Source organism: Montipora capricornis, chromosome 4 (genome assembly GCF_036669925.1).
Source record: "Montipora capricornis isolate CH-2021 chromosome 4, ASM3666992v2, whole genome shotgun sequence".
Classification (NCBI taxonomy): domain Eukaryota; kingdom Metazoa; phylum Cnidaria; class Anthozoa; order Scleractinia; family Acroporidae; genus Montipora; species Montipora capricornis.
Genome location: NC_090886.1, coordinates 13,190,317 through 13,208,738, shown reverse-complemented (window position 1 = coordinate 13,208,738; position 18,422 = coordinate 13,190,317). Strand labels below are relative to the sequence as shown.

Below are 18,422 nucleotides of genomic sequence, written 5' to 3'. Positions count from 1 at the left end.
TCATTATTCCGGCGTTTTCAGACCCAATTATTCATTATTCATTTTTTATTTATACTCGTTATTCATTATTCATTATTCAGCTTCCACCCCCGAATATGGTTGAAACATTTTCATCCAAAATCGTGTCGAGCGATCATGTTTGACAGTTTAGCCGCCTCTCTCAATATTGCATTTGAATGGCTTCTCGTATTTGATCTAGATTTTATCTTGTCACTCAGTCAATGTCAGTACGAAGTCAAATGACATGAGCATGCACAGAGCCGGTCAGTGCTTTGCTTTGCTGGTCAGTTATCCCCGTTACATTTTTTGGAGAAGGAAATCTTACCAGTGTTATGCTGTTTCCGACATCCAAGCATTTTGCTACGAGGTATATTCAATATTTTCGTTTCTTTCTTTTGTCAAAATCTTTGGCTTTTGCCTAGAATGGCGGAGAGCGCGATTCCCATTTCACCAGCCCGATCATAAAGGGAATTGAACAACCAAAGAAGAATTCTTGCCTTGGAGTCGGTTTGAGGACCGAGACCAGTGACTTAGATCATAGAGGCAACCTTTGGAAACATTAACAATAATATGGCCAAAATGTCTAGCCTTTTGGAAATCATGTGCAGTTCTAGACAGCAAAGTACTGCGGATTTTGCAACTGTCGCCACCGGCAAAGCGAAAATCGGTGGATTCCTTCGATGAACTGTCGCGCTCTGACGACGATTATTCTTCGCCTCGCAAAAGGTTTGAGGGCTATAATTCAGATGATGATGTAAGTCTTTATGCCGATGATGATTTGGATTGTGATTCCTCGATACAAAAATAGCGGTAAACAGCCCGCCAAACTGCTCAAGAGCCTCGGTGATTCCAAAGAGGAAGAAGACGCCACCGGCGATGATATCGACCCAGGTGTAGCTGAACTACTTAAGAAACGTTGGGGAAAGAAACGTAACCCTGAAATCAAAGAAATTGTGGAAAAACATAAGCGAACCGCAAATTGTCCTGAGCTGAAGCCCACACGGGTGAACCCTGAAGTATGGGGACAACTGCATCCCAAGCAGAGGAAAGCAAACCTGAAATTGGCCAACTTTCAGCAGCTTGTACGGAAAATAACCACAGTAAAGTTGCTGGGCCCCAACAGCGCCGTGCGGCGTTAAGGGAGCAGTAACAGTAACGGTAACAGTAAGTTGCGAATCACAGATTGGTTGGCAAATAATACTGATTTGATTACAACGACTGTCGATGGTTTGGCAATGTTGGGGCATTTTAATTCACAATTAGCCCAGTTGAGATGGGATCAGATACAGGCAACCCTCAGGCCCGATTACAATTTCATTTGTGCCATTGAAGTGTGCCTGCATAGAGCCAATATCTATTTGGTGATGATATAGCAAAACAGCTGAAAGATGTTAAAGAAGCTAGTAAGATTAATCGCTCAGTGTCTAACCCACCCAACAAAAAAACCTCCCAGTGGGAACTACCGCCTCAGTGGCCAGGACCGTGGTGGGTTCATTGACTACCTTAACAAATCTTGGAACAGGAACGAAATCTTGGAAAAGCCAGTCCAAACCATTCAGGCAACAGAAAACACAGAACCAAAGGACAGGCATCAAATAATTGAGCGGTTAAAAGAGATACGAAACTCAGTAAGTGTCTTTAATTTGAACAGTTCTTGCCTTATTTGTTGTCCCATTTACAGGACCCCTGTCCCAATTTTAGGGCGGCTGGCCGCATGGCTACCAATTTTGTGGAGGTTTGTCTGATGTCTCAGGAGAACGCATCGATTGTCTTGAAGGACCTATTCAACAATGGCTGCCTCCCACAAATTTAACGACCATGAGTCAAATAGAATGGATGAAGAGGTCTGTAAAGTTGTTTTAAAAAAGTAAAAGAAAGGGTTAAATATACCCCTCAACATATACTCTTTAGCATATTTCTCACACCTAAAAGAGGATGGATCATACAGGCTGATATTAAACCTTAAGAAATTCAACTCCTTGATTGAAAACCACCATTTCAAAATGGATTCTTTGCATACTATCACCAAGTTGTTAGCTTCCAATTATTTATTGAGTAGTATCGACCTTAAGGACGCATATTATTCAGTCCCTATCACAGCATCAGATCGTAAGCTGGTATCTTTCAAATGGAAAAGACAGGTTTTTCAATTTACTTGTTTAACAAATGGCTTATCTTGTGCCCCCAGGAAATTTACAAAGTTATTGAAGCCACGCAGTCCTTGCACACTTGCATACCAAGGGCCAAATATCTGTTGCACATTTGGATGATCTTTATCTCCGGCGGCAAGGCTGCACTTGTGAAGATTGCATCAGGAATCCAATGTTTCAGAAACTACTTTACTACTTAAAACATTGGGATTTATAGTACATCCAGTAAAATCAGTCTTGGTACCTACTCAGAGAATAGTTGTTCTTGGTTCCGTACTAAACTCGTTGACTATGACTGTAATGTTCACAAAGAAAAAAACAGTCTTGTGCACCCATTCGACAAGTAGCACGAGTGATTGGTCAAATACTGATTATGCATGGGCTTTATACTGTAGGAATTTGGAGGGTGACAAATCCCGGGCCCTTTAAACCAGCAAAGGAAATTTTGAGGGATACATGTCCTTATCAAAGGAGGCATCAAAGAAATTGAAATGGTGGATAGCTAATGTAGAAAATACATTTAATGTGTGTGGTATCACATGACAAGCCCCAGAATACAATAACTACCAATGCTTCTCTTCTCGGCTGGGGTGCCGTACTGGATGACATCTTCACCGGGGAAAAATTGGACGTATGATGAGTCTTTACATCACATAAACTGAAATATCTTGAAATGTATGCCAGTCTCATGGATTTAAAAACCCTTGTTAATGACAAATCTAATGCTCACTTCAGAATTATGACTGTCAACTCAACAGCTGTTAGTGCAATCAACCATATGGGAACCAGCCATTCTCATTCATGCAATTGTATGGCAAAGGAAATTTGGGAATGGTACCTTGAAAGCGACTTTGAATCTCGCCGCAAAAGAAAGCAGAATGGATGTTACAGACATCCTCTCTACAAGATGCACAAAACGAGTTAGACTTTAACCAAGAAATTGACCTGCTGCGTCACATATCAATACCCAGTTTCCTTCAAACCCGCGATCCATCCGCCTTTGCCACAGATGAGTTTACATTGGATTGGTCTAGGCTAATGATCTATGCTTTCCCGCCCTTTAGTGTCATCCTAGCTGTCCTCAGCAAAATAGTAGCAGAGAAAGCCATAGGTGCTTGCATCCTCCCAGACTGGCCTACGCGAGGGTGGTATCCCAAAGCAACACAAATGTTAATGAAGGAGAGGGTAATCTTGAAAGCCAGAAAGGATCTCCTTAGGATTGCAAGCAATCCCGAAGAGATTCACCCTCTGTGGCACAAGCTCAATCTTGTGGTTTGCCCCTTAACAGGGACAGCTTAGATAACTATGGTGTATCACTAATTGCTAAGGAAGTTCTAATGGCTTCATGGAGAACTGGAACTACAAAGCAATACCAAACATATCTAACAAAATGACTAAGCTACTGTAATGAGAATGCTGTTAACGTTTTTCGGCCTGGTATAAACCGGGGTGTTGAGTTTTTGGAGACACTGTTTCGTTCCGGTTTAGGCTGTAGTGTCACCCTGAATGATGGCAGCAAATTTGGGAAACACCCGTTAACTTGTCGCTGCTTAATAAAGAGATTTATGAATTGAGGCCAGCCTCTCTAAGTACACACAGATTTGGGATGTTAATATTGTACTCCATTTTCTTAAGACCTTTGATTTTGCTTGCGAGCTGTCACTTAAGGACCTTTCATTAAAGCTCACAATGTTATTATGTTTGACTAAGCTCAGCGTGGGCAAACCATATATTCTTTGGATGTGAACTACATTCAAGAATTTGGCGACAAGTACAGAATAACTGTCATGCAGAGGCTAAAATCATCTAAACCTGGAGCGCATTTGGAACCAATCGTACTGCACTCTTTTAAGGAGGACAAAAAACTTTGCCCGTGTGTTTGAACACCTTACAGAGTATCTTAGTAGAAGTAGGGATCTACGAAATGGCCAATCACAACTGTTGATTAGTTACATAAAGCCTCACAAAGCCGTATCAAGGAGTACGATTTCTAGGTGGACCAAACAAGTCATGAAATCTGCAGGTATCGATGTCACTATGTACACTAGCCATAGCACCTGATCTGCATCTACTTCTTCAGGTGAAGCGAAGGGTTTCAGTGTTACAGAAATTATGAAAGCTGCAGGATGGTCCAACTCTGGTACCTGTTGACCATGTGGTTAATTTCGGGACCGTGGTTTTAGAGCAGTAGTCTGAAACAAATGATTTTGAATCGACGGTTGCAAATGCAGCTCATTGCATTTGCAGTTTGTTTTGTTTGACTTTTCAATAAGGTTAAGGAGATTTCTTTACAATTTGTCTCTTTATTTCTCCAATTTTGGATTCGTGGCACAGGACTTTGAAATCTCATGTGACTCCATAGTGGTATTGGCTGATTGACAGGATAGAATTATAAAATGAAACGAAACTTACCTGTAAGTTGAAGTTTGATTAAGATTCTATCCTGTCATCAGTCTGGAACGAAGGAGTCACATGCCCGTATCTAACCCAACCTGTTCCTTCGTTCTTTTTATTGTCTTCCTGTGACACTCTCGTTGAATACTGACTGGCTCTGCGCATGCGCATCTCATGTGACTCCTTCGTTCCAGACTGATGACAGGATAGAATCCTAATCAAACTTCAACTTACAGGTAAGTCTCGTTTAATTTTCACATAAAGATTTAGCCAAGCCTAAAAGTGGAGGTCCCGTTTCTGATCCCAGAATTAAAGCAATATAGTGTTTATGGAAACAATTATGCTTCCGTATGAAGTACAAAATTAATCGTCATTAGTGAGCACAGTTTACAGTGATCAAACAAATCAAACACCTCTGAACTGACAGCATTAAAGAAACAAGCCTTGCAAACAATAACTATAACAGTTTTAATCAACAACTAAAACTGAAATTACATAGACAGTTATCTCTTTCTCAACATTTTCCGTTTTAGCGATAATCTTTACACGCTCCCTCTTCAGTTTAGAACAACAGCAAAATTCTTACTAATTAAAACGTCAAGCTCAAGCGTAGTAAATTCGCTTAGTCGACGGCAATTTCACAGCCAAACAAAGCAGCTCACAACTGGACAACCATTTTCACTGAATAAGCCTTACTGAATGTGATTGTTGAAATACGTCAGAATCTCAACACGGAATTGCAAACCTTTTCAGGCCTTCTTCCTTTTTACTCGTGGATATATCCACGAGTTTTGGTGGGGTTCTTTATGCAAATGTATCACTCCTGCGTAACCGGAAGTTCGATCTAATAAGCCAATCAGGATGGATAATCACAACACAGCTTAGAAAGCTGTGACTTCCTGTTTGCGAGGTTGTGCGCCGCCATTGTTGCATGTCGCTTTTATACTTAAGTGTTTGAGCACCTTCCGCTGCATTTAGAAGCAAGAAACGGAACAATTAAAGAAATGGCTTTCTTCGAAGGTGAAGCAAAATATTCTGAACAAGTACACATTGGTGCAATTAATTGTGCACCGCCTTTCACTGACCAACGCGAAGACTTTAATACATGTAGAAATGGAATCGACAGACACATGGTGAGAAGACAGTCCCTGTTCATCCTCTAAGCTCACGGGGGATAAATAAATTCCATTTGGAAGGTGACTGCTATTTGGAGAGTAACATCGAAGCTATCAAAGTATACCAATGTTTATCAAAGCTATCACGAAGTTTTGCAAGCTACGAGTCATCAAAGCCACATGAATACAACTTGAACAACATCCGTGACATGAAAAACAGTGAGGCAACCAAGCAACCCATGCTTCCAGACACTAGTACTTGTGTGGTGGACCATAATGAAGAACTGTGGAAAGACTCGGTCACTGATTATGTAACGTACGAAAACTGATGAGAAATCCGTACCAATCTCCTGCGATAGAGCAAGGGCTGAGGCAGTACATGCTCCCCGGGACAGAGAAGCTTCCAGGATTAATTCCTTTCAAGAAAACGTCGAGCTTGTTTCAGAAAGACAAGGTAACTAGAAAGTGTATGGTGCATTATTTAAATAAGGACGTACTGAGCTCTTCTGGGTTGAGAAAGTGTTTATCTCTTGCTTTTGGAAAATATTATATCTCTATACCTAGACCGCAACTCAGACGTAACAATCTTCGAGAGTAGGAGATTCTAATCGTCATTTTTACTGGGTTGCCAGTATGGCAAACCCAGTAGGAATCTGCGCTTATTTCGTCGTTTTTTACTCGGGCCCGTAGGGGCACGAGTTATGAAAGACGTTTGATTTCAGTTTTTTTTCCTGTGCAGCAAAATGCACAATAGAATAACGTGGCGGTGTTTGATTGGGCAATGCACAATAGAAAGCACGTAGCGGTGTTTTGATTGGGTAATGCACAATAGAAGCCACGTGGCGCTGTTTACATTGATTATTTAAAGCAAACACGTAATCCAAGATCATGAAGAGCACTGTGATGCGTTGTTTCGGATTACTGAAGATCGACGTTGCCTTGGCTTAATCGATTTCTTCATAGGGCGTTCAAAACACATACAACGAAAGGCATAGGCTTTTCGCGGTAGACCCACACTAAAAGATGTCAAGCGTCAGCTTTGAAACAAGTCGTTCCGCGAACTGAATGAAACAAAAATATACTCGAATGTAACTGAAATGGACGCAACTATTGAAAGTGATATAAGTCAAAATACAAATTCTTTAATGAGCAGCGGGTACCTTATTGAGAACTACTCTGAAGATGACAGCGACAAACACAATAACTCCACAAACAAATGGCTGCCATTTTGGAATCTTTTGAAGACAAAGTAAAAACATTTGCACAGCGAACAAATGACCTCACGCTTGTACCATTTTCACCGCGAACAAACAGCCTCCCGCTCAGTGTACCATTGACTACGGAGATAAGTTTTTTGTCTATTGCGTTTTTTAGTTTGTTATCGTTAAACAGTTTGTTTCTTGTAGTGGTCTAGCTTCTGTCCTTTGTTCAACTAGCCATTTTAGCGATCGTGTTCACTGCCATCTTGTGTATATAGTTCTGTTCTAGTTTTACAAGATTTGATGTCATCAGTGGAGACTGTGATCAGCTCTTTAGAAAATAAATGTGATGTGGTTTGAAAGGCTGTACAGTTATTTGATTCTCAATGGTAACAAAGACTTGATTCGAAAGGAGAAATACAGGTCTCGATAAGCACAAGTGTGTTTACTTTAGTTGTGATTCAGTTGCGTGTGCATTGACATAGACGTTCCCGAGAACCGAGCAGAATTACAGAGAAAAGGCTGAGACGTCTATTTTATAACAGTAGAAAAAAGAGGAAACTTGCTGGAACGTATTTGGTTAACAATGTACCGAGGTCATCCACATTTCATCGTATTACTAGCCAAGGAGATCACTTGCTCGTAAACACAACTATAGGAGCTACCTCAGGTGTGCGTTTAAATGTAAGCACGTGGTATGTAACACTTTTCCAAAAGCGTGGATGAACAGGTATAAATGCAAAATGATGTTTGAAACATCAAGCATGTTCCTTAAACTTAAAAGTGTGTTTGTATTTTTAAAAATATTAGCAACACTTGTGCTATCCAGACCATTTGGAAAATGAAAGTTAAATTTAATACAGAAATCAGGAATACCCGGTACGATTTGTAAAAGTATGTTGTTGTTTTGTTACTCAGAAACGGAACGTATTTATTTTGAATTCAGGGTGAACTATTTACACAATGAGATAGGGTGACCAATCAAAACAGAGTTTGTAATTGGAAATCTAAACATCTTCGAGATACAAAAACAAACTTGTGAACACGTAAACCTGAAATATTGCAAATTATAATGCTGACAAACCCAAAAACGAAGGAAATGGATCATGCATAGGACGTTGACGTTTTGGATATCTGAATGATTTTGGGTTAGATTAAAGGATATATTGTTAGAAATTCCCAAGTTATCCCTTTTCGTGTTAATTAGTAATGCAAACAAGTCTTAGTAATAAATTGGATTAACGAGGCACCAGTGATTGCAAAGCTAGTAATTGCCATGGTTCGTATGTAACACATGTAATCACGAGAAGAGTCACGGAAAACGGAATTTGAAATGTTATGCAGGAGTAACTTATTTGAAGGTATTTGTAGACTTTATGCTTCGATGTATTGTGCACATAAACGAGTATCTGTTCTTCTCTTTAAATGAGATTTTACAGCCCTATCAGTAAATGCGGTTAATGTTACGTGACCGTACTAAAAGGGCTATTCATGTCGCGATAGTTATCTTCGCGTTCTTTGTAGTCGGTCGTTCAAGGTCATACAATCAACGGGTTTCTTGTAAATAAAACGAGGAAATGAAGACTTTTTTCCTAGATCTCAGATTATAACGTACACCTGCATTGGCCAAATCTGTTAAAGCCTCATTCATCAGTGCTAAAGAGCACGGTGTAATGCTTACCTGCTACATGGTAGAACCTGTGCAACTGGCTATTTTAATTGACAGGGTCTAGCTGTAAAGGCCTCAGTTAGTCGTCCAAGGTTCACTTGGCAGTTAGTCTTCTGTAGTAAATCAACTAGCTGTTTGCAATTTGTCAAAGTTCTCCCCCTCCCTCCCTCTCTCCCTGTGGAGATGGGTTGGATATATCGCTTAGCCGTCATTAAAATTGGGTCGCTCCTGCGTGGTGTGGTTTAAGTCTGCGCAGCGACTTCCCCCAAGCTTGTTGGCTCGTTGCCTTTGTACATTGCTTACTAGCCAATACTCTTGTCCGACCCAGCACTTCCTGTTTACGCTCGTAGTGCTGGAGAGATCTTTGTCACGCAATCTGGAAGTCGCATAGGCTAACCAGCCGCAAGGCAGTGTTCCCTCAAAAAGCCCCAATACGTCTGTTGTCTAGTTCCATTGCGCCTTGCGTTATGTGTTTAAAAGCGAATTATGCATGTTGATACCAAGGAACAGTGACATACAGAGAGTTTGCGTTCACATTTCTATCTTTATTTCTCGAGAGTTTCAATACACGAAGCGAAATAACAATGACAGGCCAAATGACCCACAATACAGTATTCTATCTTTTCTCCTGCCCTTACCATTCCGGAAACGAAACAATTTTTTTGACACCGACTGTCATTCCATTTACGTACAGAGGTTATTTTTCATTAGACAAGAGGTTTGGAAATAGAATTCAAATAAAAAATTTGAGTTTGTAAGTCGCTTTAATGCTGCATTCGCTATCAAGCGCGGTGCGAGTCAACAATTAAAACAAGTGATTTTAAGAGAGGATGGGAGAGAGAGAGAAGAAAAAAAATTATTTACCAGCAAAGGGTCGGTCCGTATAGCAAAAAAATGTGATATCGGTCTTGAAAAACCTGCGGCCTCGAGCAGCAACTTCAATGCCTCGGCCACAGTTTTTCTCTATACGTGCCTCCCAGCTGGCAAGTAACATATTTATTTTGACAATTGGGTGCATGCTACTGTGAGTATTTAAATTACAACAAATGGTATATTTTAAATACTTGATTCTCGTGCTATGGATTCATTTGGCATGGCCATCCTCAAGGGACTTGTGTACTTCTGAAAGTATTTTCAAGAGTTGAGATATAGTGCACATCTTCACGTGTCGCGCACGTGACAAAGTGTTTTTTACGTGCATCAATGCACGAAAGTTTGGTCATCTTTGAAAGATGTTTATACATCTCACCTTCGTTTATCTTTTATTTTTTTCTGCAAAAGATGTTTCGATGAGTCATTTCGTTTCATCTTAAACCGTTCAATTAGCGTTTCCTTTCTCAAACACTGAGCAAGAATAACCATCGATCAGTAAAAAACAATGTGCTTTTCTCAAATTTTACCTCGTGTCCAGTGGTCATTGTCACCACCTGTAATGAAGATAATCTGGGTCCGGGTATTCACTACATACACAGTCGAACATCATGAGAATCGCAATGTAAGGCCGATGTAAGAAGGACAGACTTCTCTCTTTTCTTTTCTTTAGTGCTAAATTAACGATACACCACTGTACTTTTGCAGGCCCGAGTATAGGCTACTTGTAGCCTCTTGTTAATTTTTTTCCGTGTCGGTAAAAGTCTTGCCTGTCACTCCCCTGCTAAGTGGTGGCTTTGTGCATAGAGCCTTCTGCGCGTATTTTCTTAGGATCGAGAGGGTAGTGGGAAATGCGTAGATTTCTCTGGTGGACACAGTAGAACGATTAACTTAACCGGAAATGGCGTCGAAAGTCATGTAACTGGAATGGCGTTTTAGAGGATCTTTGAACAAAATATACCCTTATGAAGCTCAATAATGGCAAGTCAATTGGATATACAGGCGGTGGAATCTTAAAAGCGACGAGTAATGGACTTCGACAACAATCTATCGCCCGTCGAGCCGAAATCAAAGTGAGCTGTATTTACCTGAAGTACATGGTAATTTGACACGATTGAGTTTCTTGCCTTCACGCACGCAATGAAATAGGAAGAGGTTTTCGCCTCTAAGAGCAAAGATGTTGTTTGTTTCAATAAATTTTTCGCTGGAAAAGGATTCTGTGGTATTTTCTGCCTTTGTGAATTATAATATCATGTTGTGTATTGAATTTCCGAGCTTAAATGGAAGAAGTTTTTTGGTATTGCTCTGTAAGCAGGAAGGGTTCACAGGCCTGTTGGAAGCGTGCTTGAGTTTCAACAAAATGAGCCCCAAAATCAGTGAAAAATTGTGACGCAGATGAATAATAAAGTAGCTGCCATTTTCAAAATGATGAAATTACATGGTGATAAATAACGTCGAACGCGTCTTGCAGAGTAAATTTTGACTTTGCATAAACAAGAGTTGGGCGATTGTGATCTTTTTTTTGACTTCGCTCATTTCATTGTCAAACTTTATAACACTTGCAGAAAAAGAAACTTGCGATTTATTTGAACGTAGCAAAAATCTCCCAAAATGTTTGTCGCTGATCGTAACTTTTTATATTCTATATTCACGGTTCAAAATTAATGTTGCTTTCATGTCGTAAATATTTTATTCTCGATCGACCGTCCCGGAAACTTCCTTCTGCTCTTTCTAAAAACTGTGTATCAATAGTTATTTGCTTTTGCATCAATATTTGCTTTGCATAAAGCAAGCTAACAAAATCTGTACCTTGCTGAGTTCGCATTTGTTAGCGTTAATAGTATTTTCGGTCAGATGCTTCTGTTTTATGAGGGGTTTATTGTTTTGGTCTCCCATCCTGACACTAACCCCGCTGAACAGGGGTAAACTTCAGTGAACTTTAGTATTACAAAGCTGTCAGATGCTCAGAGGGCACACTTGTGGTGAAAAGAAGTTGTGAGGGAACTTGAAAATTATCAACATGTCAGCCCAGCAGCCAAAGTTTCTCGCTTCTCTTTTATTTGTTATTCTTCAGAGACTGGAATGCTGTATTTCAATACCACACAATTCAGTGCCTTCTGATTTTCTGTAACACGTACCGCAGGCAACCCAGTGTGCTTCAAGGAAGCATCTCGTTATCTTATTACCCGCAGGACTGCTGAACACAAAAAAGACTTGTCAGTTCTATTGTGCATTCAAGATCAATCTGCTACTACGCATTCGACAAAATTGAACCAACAAAATGAGAATTATTGTCTATCAAGAGAAAAGCTATTGACATCAGGAGACGTTGAATCGAACCTAGGCCCTGTTGCTTATGGAACGAGTACACATACAGCACATACAATACTGAGTAATCCTTCTAAAGCACTGTTGCAGGCTCGATTAGCTCAAAAAGGATTGAAGGCACTAGAATGTACCTCAGATAGTTCATGCTTCTTTTCTTCTGTTGCTCACCAGTTATACAATGATCTTTCCTATCACATGAATGTGCATGCTGCTGGAGATGAATCCATCAGAAACAACCGTCAAAAATTTATTGGACCCGTTACCGAGCAATTGTGCGTTTGTTGTCACAGCAACATACATGGTGTGATGCACTTATTGTGCAAGCAGTTTGCAATGTATTAAATGTTACTATACGTATAAATGAATCCATTGAGGGGTGGGCACCAGTAACTGTTATCAGACTGAGTCCTATAAACAGACAACAGGGAACTACTGTGAACATTGGACATCTAGATGGAAGACACTATGTTTCAGCACTTCAGTATTATAATGACAGTATATCAGATTATGAAATCAGCGGTGTTACCAATGTCAACAATTATTCAGAGCCTGGTAATAATCGATTAATTAACGATGGCCAAAAATGATGTGAGTGTCAGTAATAATTTCTACAAAGCAGTGGCAAAAAAGAGCTTATATGAGAGAATCTATCAAGCAGAAGACACACTGAAAATCACTTAAAGAGTTCAGGGAAAAGAAAAACAATACAAAACGCCAAAACAGATCTGAAAATATTGAAGCAGCAAGGGAATAGGAAAAGAAAAGCAATCCAGAACATATCAGAGACCTAAACAGAAAAGCATAAAACCATTAAAGGAAAGCTGTGCAGAGCTCAAAGCTAAACCAAACTGAAATTTGTCAAGGTCAAGACTCTATTAGACAATCATGTCAAAAGTGATTCAGTCTTTTTCGTGATACGATAACACATGGCCCTGAATATATATGCACTTCCTGTGATCAGGTATGGTTCAGATCATCTGTTTTTAAGTGTAACAATATCAAATATAGTGATAAATATTCACAAGGTTTGTTGGAGGAATGTATAACTGGCACAAAAAGTATCAATATTACTGCATGGATCTGCTCTACTTGCTAAACCTGATGACATTAACAATATGACCTGGCAACAAAAATCAGACCTTATTCAAAATTACCCTGTCATCTGTGCAACGAACTTTGAACACATGGTACAGCTCTTTATAGAGGATGTGTTAAAGATTTATCTTATGCCTATTGGAGAAATGATACACTTATTTCACAGGGTTGAATTCCAGCAAAGGGGATTACCTCACATACATGCATTATTTTGGGTATCTAGTTGCATATGAGAGCCCACCGTGCTGTTACACAATTATCCAACTATCAATGCTAATGCATTAAGAAAACTTCAGCCTGCCAATTTTAAACAATCGCGGTAACTTTCATATCCACGAGTAACGACAGTGGCACTTTGATTTCAGCTAGTTTTACAAAATATGCGAGGCAGCTAGGCATATAAGCTTATTTTAAAATACGTAAGTGATGCATGAGATGTCATGCCCTGAGTTGGGAAAAGCATTGGAATAGGCGGTAACTTTGCCTTAATATATCTTTAACTTCTTGTTTCACTTCCCTGATCTTCCAGCAATAAAGAATCGGATTTAACGTGGAATTCAAGAACACTAAAGTCCCCGCCGAATTCCAAGCGAGGTAAACAGATGGATTTAGTTGTCCATGAGTCACGATAGCCCCTGTTATGATATGTGGAAGATAACAAATTACCAAAGTTGCCTGCACCCACAGTGCACTATACACCGTCTTTCTGTATCGGGCAACGTTCAGTGACGCCCTCTCACTCTGTTGGCTTTGGTGAGCATGAAATGGTCGCACACATCTCTGGTTACTTCGCAGAGTTACAAAAATCCATGCATAGCAGAAACCAGATGTGAGTAGACCAAGCAGAATCCCGATGTATCCGATCCATGTCGTTAGTAAGTAATCCAAAAACGACATTGCTGTGACCCCGATTCCCATCAACCAAATTGAGATCACCATTACATAGGTTCGTTGCAGAGTTACAACCTGTCTGTATTTTAGCCTCAGCAAAAGTGCCAGAAGTCTGTCCACGCTAATAGCAGATATTGTCATCAAAGACACGCATCCCAGAATGTATGCTATCAGAAAACCAGTACCGATTATGTAGCGACAAATATTCCAACATTCGGTTATCATCAATATCCAAGAAACAACAAATAGAGGCTCCAAAGTGATACCAACAAACAGATCACTTGTCGCCAGGGTACGAAACAAAAGCTTGGACGGCGCGTGAAGCGAAGATTCCCTGTGAAGAGCGATTAATATTAAAGCATTTCCAAGGAACGCAGTAATGGATAGAAAAGTGTTCAAGATAGAAAAAAATAGGAGGGGGCCGTGTATGCCTTCAGCTATGTCTGACGAGCATACCAATGCTGGCAAATCAATGGTTTTGCTTTCTTCCTCTCGGGTGTAGTTTGTCATGGCCATGAAACATCGTATTTTAGGAATCAATACACATGAGCGATCCTTTTATTTATTTTAATTTACAAACTAAGAAGACACCTGCGCGGTGTCTAAACCAATTTTTACTGTTTTAAGTACTTGCAATGTAGTATAAACTTCGGGGTGCTTTTACAAGCTGAAATTATATTTAAAAGGGGCAGCGTTCCCAATTATGGACAGAAAAAAACTAGAAGAGCGTGCTTAGTTAGGAGGTGGTTTGACTATCATATTCTTGAGAGTATTATTAAGTAAATAAGGACATGTTTTATGTTAATTTGCTTGAATTGTATATAACACAGGGAAAAATGAAACCGTGCAACATCTTCAGGTTATTCGTGATTAATTCTTCAGCCCATGGTCACATCTTGACCATTACCAATCTCCCTCTTCCTGGATCACTTTCTAGCATTGTATGTTTTGAAGTTAACTCAAAACGTTTTGAGTTTAAGCACGTTTTGTTATTGTTATCTAGCTGTTCTCTAATATCAACTCTTTAAAAATTTAATTCATCCCTCAATATTGTTTTAAAAGCTTTCTATGCTAGTTTGTGCCACACCTGCTCTGTCGTTATTTCTGAAGCCTATGTTTTAACCCTTATGCTTTTCGGACTGTTCCACATTTTCAGCATTCACAAAGGTTTTTTCGTATTTTTGCAGATTTGTGTTTGTTTTGCCTTTACGAATATGATTTATGCTTTTCATGTCAGTTTGTTAAAAAGGTGGCATTTGTGTGAATAAATTAAATGCTTTTATTTCCGTGGTTCAAAAGCAACTGAACTTAAGTGCGAATCTGATTCTGAAAACACAGCGGGAAAAAACCAGTCCATATAACAGGTGTCCGAGGATGAATTAGCCATTTTCATGAAACCTTGTTTCTTTGGGTTGAAACTAATTATGGCGAAGCTCAGACGCGAGAAAAGCGCACCAGCGGAGCACCATGGGTAAGATATTTTGGGAAATCTATCGATTCACTACTTGCACAATCCCATAATACACCTCTATTACCCCCCTCCCCCCCCAAGACTTTTGCATAACCATTGTTTGCAATTTCTCAGAGAAGTCGAAAACAATGCCTATGGGGACGAGAGTGTTTGGGCATTTTTTTCTTGGCGGGAAATCGAGTGGGCATCGTTGCATTGGTGTCTCCATGGAGTGGTGGAAAAATTGGCAAAAATCTACGGCCAGTTTTTTTGGCAATTTCATAGCGGAGCTCCGCACGCGCGGTGCGGAGCACCATAGTTAAGAAAATATGATAACCCATCGATACGAGAAATTGTGGTTTTATAGCCATGACGTCCGTACGTACGTACGTACGTCCACCCATCCATGTATGCCAACGTGACCAGTATCATGCTAGTTTACAGCATACATCTTTGATATTCGACAACCATGTTTTGTTCAATTGACACCTGTCGAAACAAGGTATCCACTGTCCAGTATCACTTGATTATATCGCGGGCTCAAGCTTAGAGCTTACCGAGGTCAGCTCTTGTTTTTGAAGTCGACCGCTGACCTATGGGTTTTCGATTGGATTGCAGGCTCAACCCTGGTTGACTCACCCAAACATAAACGAGACTTCATTTTTCGCGCGCTTTCTGTGGCTCGACGCGGCTTCACGGCCATACTACGTCAACTATAGTTCTTACACAGTCAACGCTTTTTGTGTTCAGTTGGAAAACGCTTTGTAAAATGTTTTGTTTCTGCATTTTGCGCTGGTTTCAATCCAGTTTGACATATCATGATAGCTGTGGTCCACACTAGTGGCTACAAATCAAGCATCGGAGGGATATAAACTTAAAACTGAGTGTATATTTTTAATTAGCTTAGAGCTGCTTTTTTCTCTGCAATTTTTGGCATATCTTTAGAAGCTCTGATAAGGGTGCAGGATGCCTGGAGGACCTATGACCCGGAACAGAAACGAAAGGAGAGCGAAAGAGAACGACAACGACAAAACAGAATACCAGTAATATTTCATACTTAGTGGAAGAAGTTACTCCACAATTTTTTTTCCTCAGGCACTAAACCGTTTGTTATTTTTACAGATGCGTGTTTATGGATGCGTATCTTTAAAAAGTGGTTTCATCGGTTCTTCTTTTGTTCAGGAATAAAATTCGAATTTCTATGGTCAACTGGAATTAAATAACAACTAGACGCTCCATGATCGTACACTGGGTTGCCTGTGGTACGTGTTACACACAAACAGAAGGCACTGAACTGAACTGCAGCGTTCCAGTTAACTTTTTCAAGTGCGGTGTCATTAAGACCATTTGAGGGGTCACCCAGACCGTCGGGCCAGCAAAGACCTTTTGGCTCACACGTTTAATTATTTTGTGATGTCCTGTCCCACTTTGAAGTCTTTTAGTTTTTTAAGCTTTGGTAATAAATTCAGTTCAAAGATAACAAAAACTCAGTCGCTTCTTCTTTAAATAGTCTGCAAAAAAACTAACTGCAAATTTCTCTGACGGACCTTTTCCTGCATGTCATGCATGTCTTGCAGTTGCACTAAGCACACACTAAGGAAGGACTGAAGATGTTGTTTCCGCTACATAATTCCTCTTCTTTTCAGTCTAATTTCATGCCAGGTCAAAAAATATTTGTGACTTTACGAACCGTAAAAAAGTACTGTAAAAGCCGGGAGTTAACAGTAAAAGGAAAGCCAAAAGACAGATGAAGAAAAAAAATAACAGTTTTTATAAATAACTCTGAATCGAATTCTCATCGAAAGATTTATGACAATCGACAGTATAAACACTAAAAATTCTGCAGTCTCTGACTTCTATGTCATGATGTTCTGCCAAAACGAATAATTTGATCATTTGCTAGGCAACCATTAAAGGTGCACTTGATCACCTTGTGTCAACTGAATGAACTACGGGAAAGAATGTTAGGGTGCTTTCGATTGGGAAATCCGGATTTAGAGCTTAAAATCCGGATCTTCGGATTTCCAGTCGAAAACAAAGCCCAAAGACGGATTTCGCGACGGATTTTGTAATTGAAATCCTTACCCGACATGCAGAATCTGCAGCAAAATCCGTTTTGAGATTTTGTGTTCGATTGGAAATCCGAAGATCCAGATTTTAAGATCTAAATCTGGATATCCCAATCGAAAGCACCCTTAATCGTTCATCTTTTTCAGAGTTAAACAACATACCGTTTAGCCAAGAAACTTCCGTCTTTGGTTTTTTAATATTGCTGTAATACTTAACTCAAGGCGCCAAGTTCCTATTTTTTCCTATTTTTTGGCCTGCTTCCTATTTTCTCCCATTTTTTCAAGAAATTCCTATTTTCCCTATTTTTAGGGTCTTTCTTAGTGCAGGGGAACATTTTGAAATATTTGAGATAAAATTGGTAAATTCTTCAAAAAAAAGAAAGCTTTCTGCCAAAAAATGCGGAGAATTTATAGCCTGTGTGAATGATAACCTTCTGAATTTCGTGCCCAGACTTTGTCAGTGTTTTCTGGGAGGCCAATTATATGCTTGCGCAGCTGCCATGTGGAATTAATATAAGGAGGCAATAATTCAATCCAATTTCATCGATCCTCTTTGTTTTCGAACAATAGTTGTTTCATTAATATGCCATCTCTTTAAAGACAGTTGTATCTTTGTCTTTGTAGTAATATTTCATTCCAAAAAAATTGAAATATTTTTCAGCCTTATACGTTTTGTGACTGCTGTTAGAGTGGTAACCATTACAAACAAGCTCATGTTTTTGGCAACAGCTGTCAACAAAGTGTTACTAATGTAGCCACAATGCTGCTTGACTCTGCTAAGAGAAAGCGAGATGATGCAATGAAATGCTTAGAGAAAATAGGAAATAGGTGAAAAGAGGAATTGTTGACTGAAAAACAGCATAAGCTGTTGGACAAATTTCATCCTTGTCGGCAACTACAAGCACTCCCCCAAAAAATCATAATAAGCGTTAGAATTTTTGGTTACGGATAGGCTTTGTTGGTTTTTATTGTATGTAAGACATTTGGTAACTGTGAACTTTGATATGTTATTTACTGTTTCCAAGAAAAAAAAAATTCTTGCTGCTTACATATATCTCAGTTTCAAACAACTGTCGATTTAAATTAAAGGCATCTTATACAGGGCTCGAAAAATATTTGAATTCCACCGAGCAAGTAACTCTCAAATGTTTCCAAGCTCAACTTCTATGTTGCATTCTGGTAAGGGAAAATA

General features: G+C 39.6%; 1 protein-coding gene and 1 long non-coding RNA gene across 2 annotated transcripts; one reads left to right on the top strand and one right to left on the bottom strand.

Annotated features, from left to right (window-relative positions):
- Positions 1 to 1,389: 1,389 nt before the first annotated feature.
- On the top strand, positions 1,390 to 2,998 carry LOC138045568 (uncharacterized). Its single transcript, XR_011131613.1, has 3 exons — positions 1,390 to 1,628; positions 1,702 to 1,844; positions 2,189 to 2,998. It is a non-coding gene; the product is annotated as an uncharacterized lncRNA (long non-coding RNA).
- An 8,354-nt stretch (positions 2,999 to 11,352) lies between these two features.
- Positions 11,353 to 14,221, bottom strand: LOC138046126 (adrenocorticotropic hormone receptor-like). The gene has a single exon (XM_068892806.1). The coding sequence runs from the start codon at positions 14,219 to 14,221 to the stop codon at positions 13,259 to 13,261; it is 963 nt and encodes a 320-aa protein (XP_068748907.1). The 3' UTR covers positions 11,353 to 13,258.
- Positions 14,222 to 18,422: the final 4,201 nt, after the last annotated feature.

Excerpts from the sequence above, each read along its gene's own strand:
- LOC138046126 (XM_068892806.1), bottom strand. The coding sequence starts at position 14,221 with ATGACAAACTACACCCGAGAGGAAGAAAGCAAAACCATTGATTTGCCA.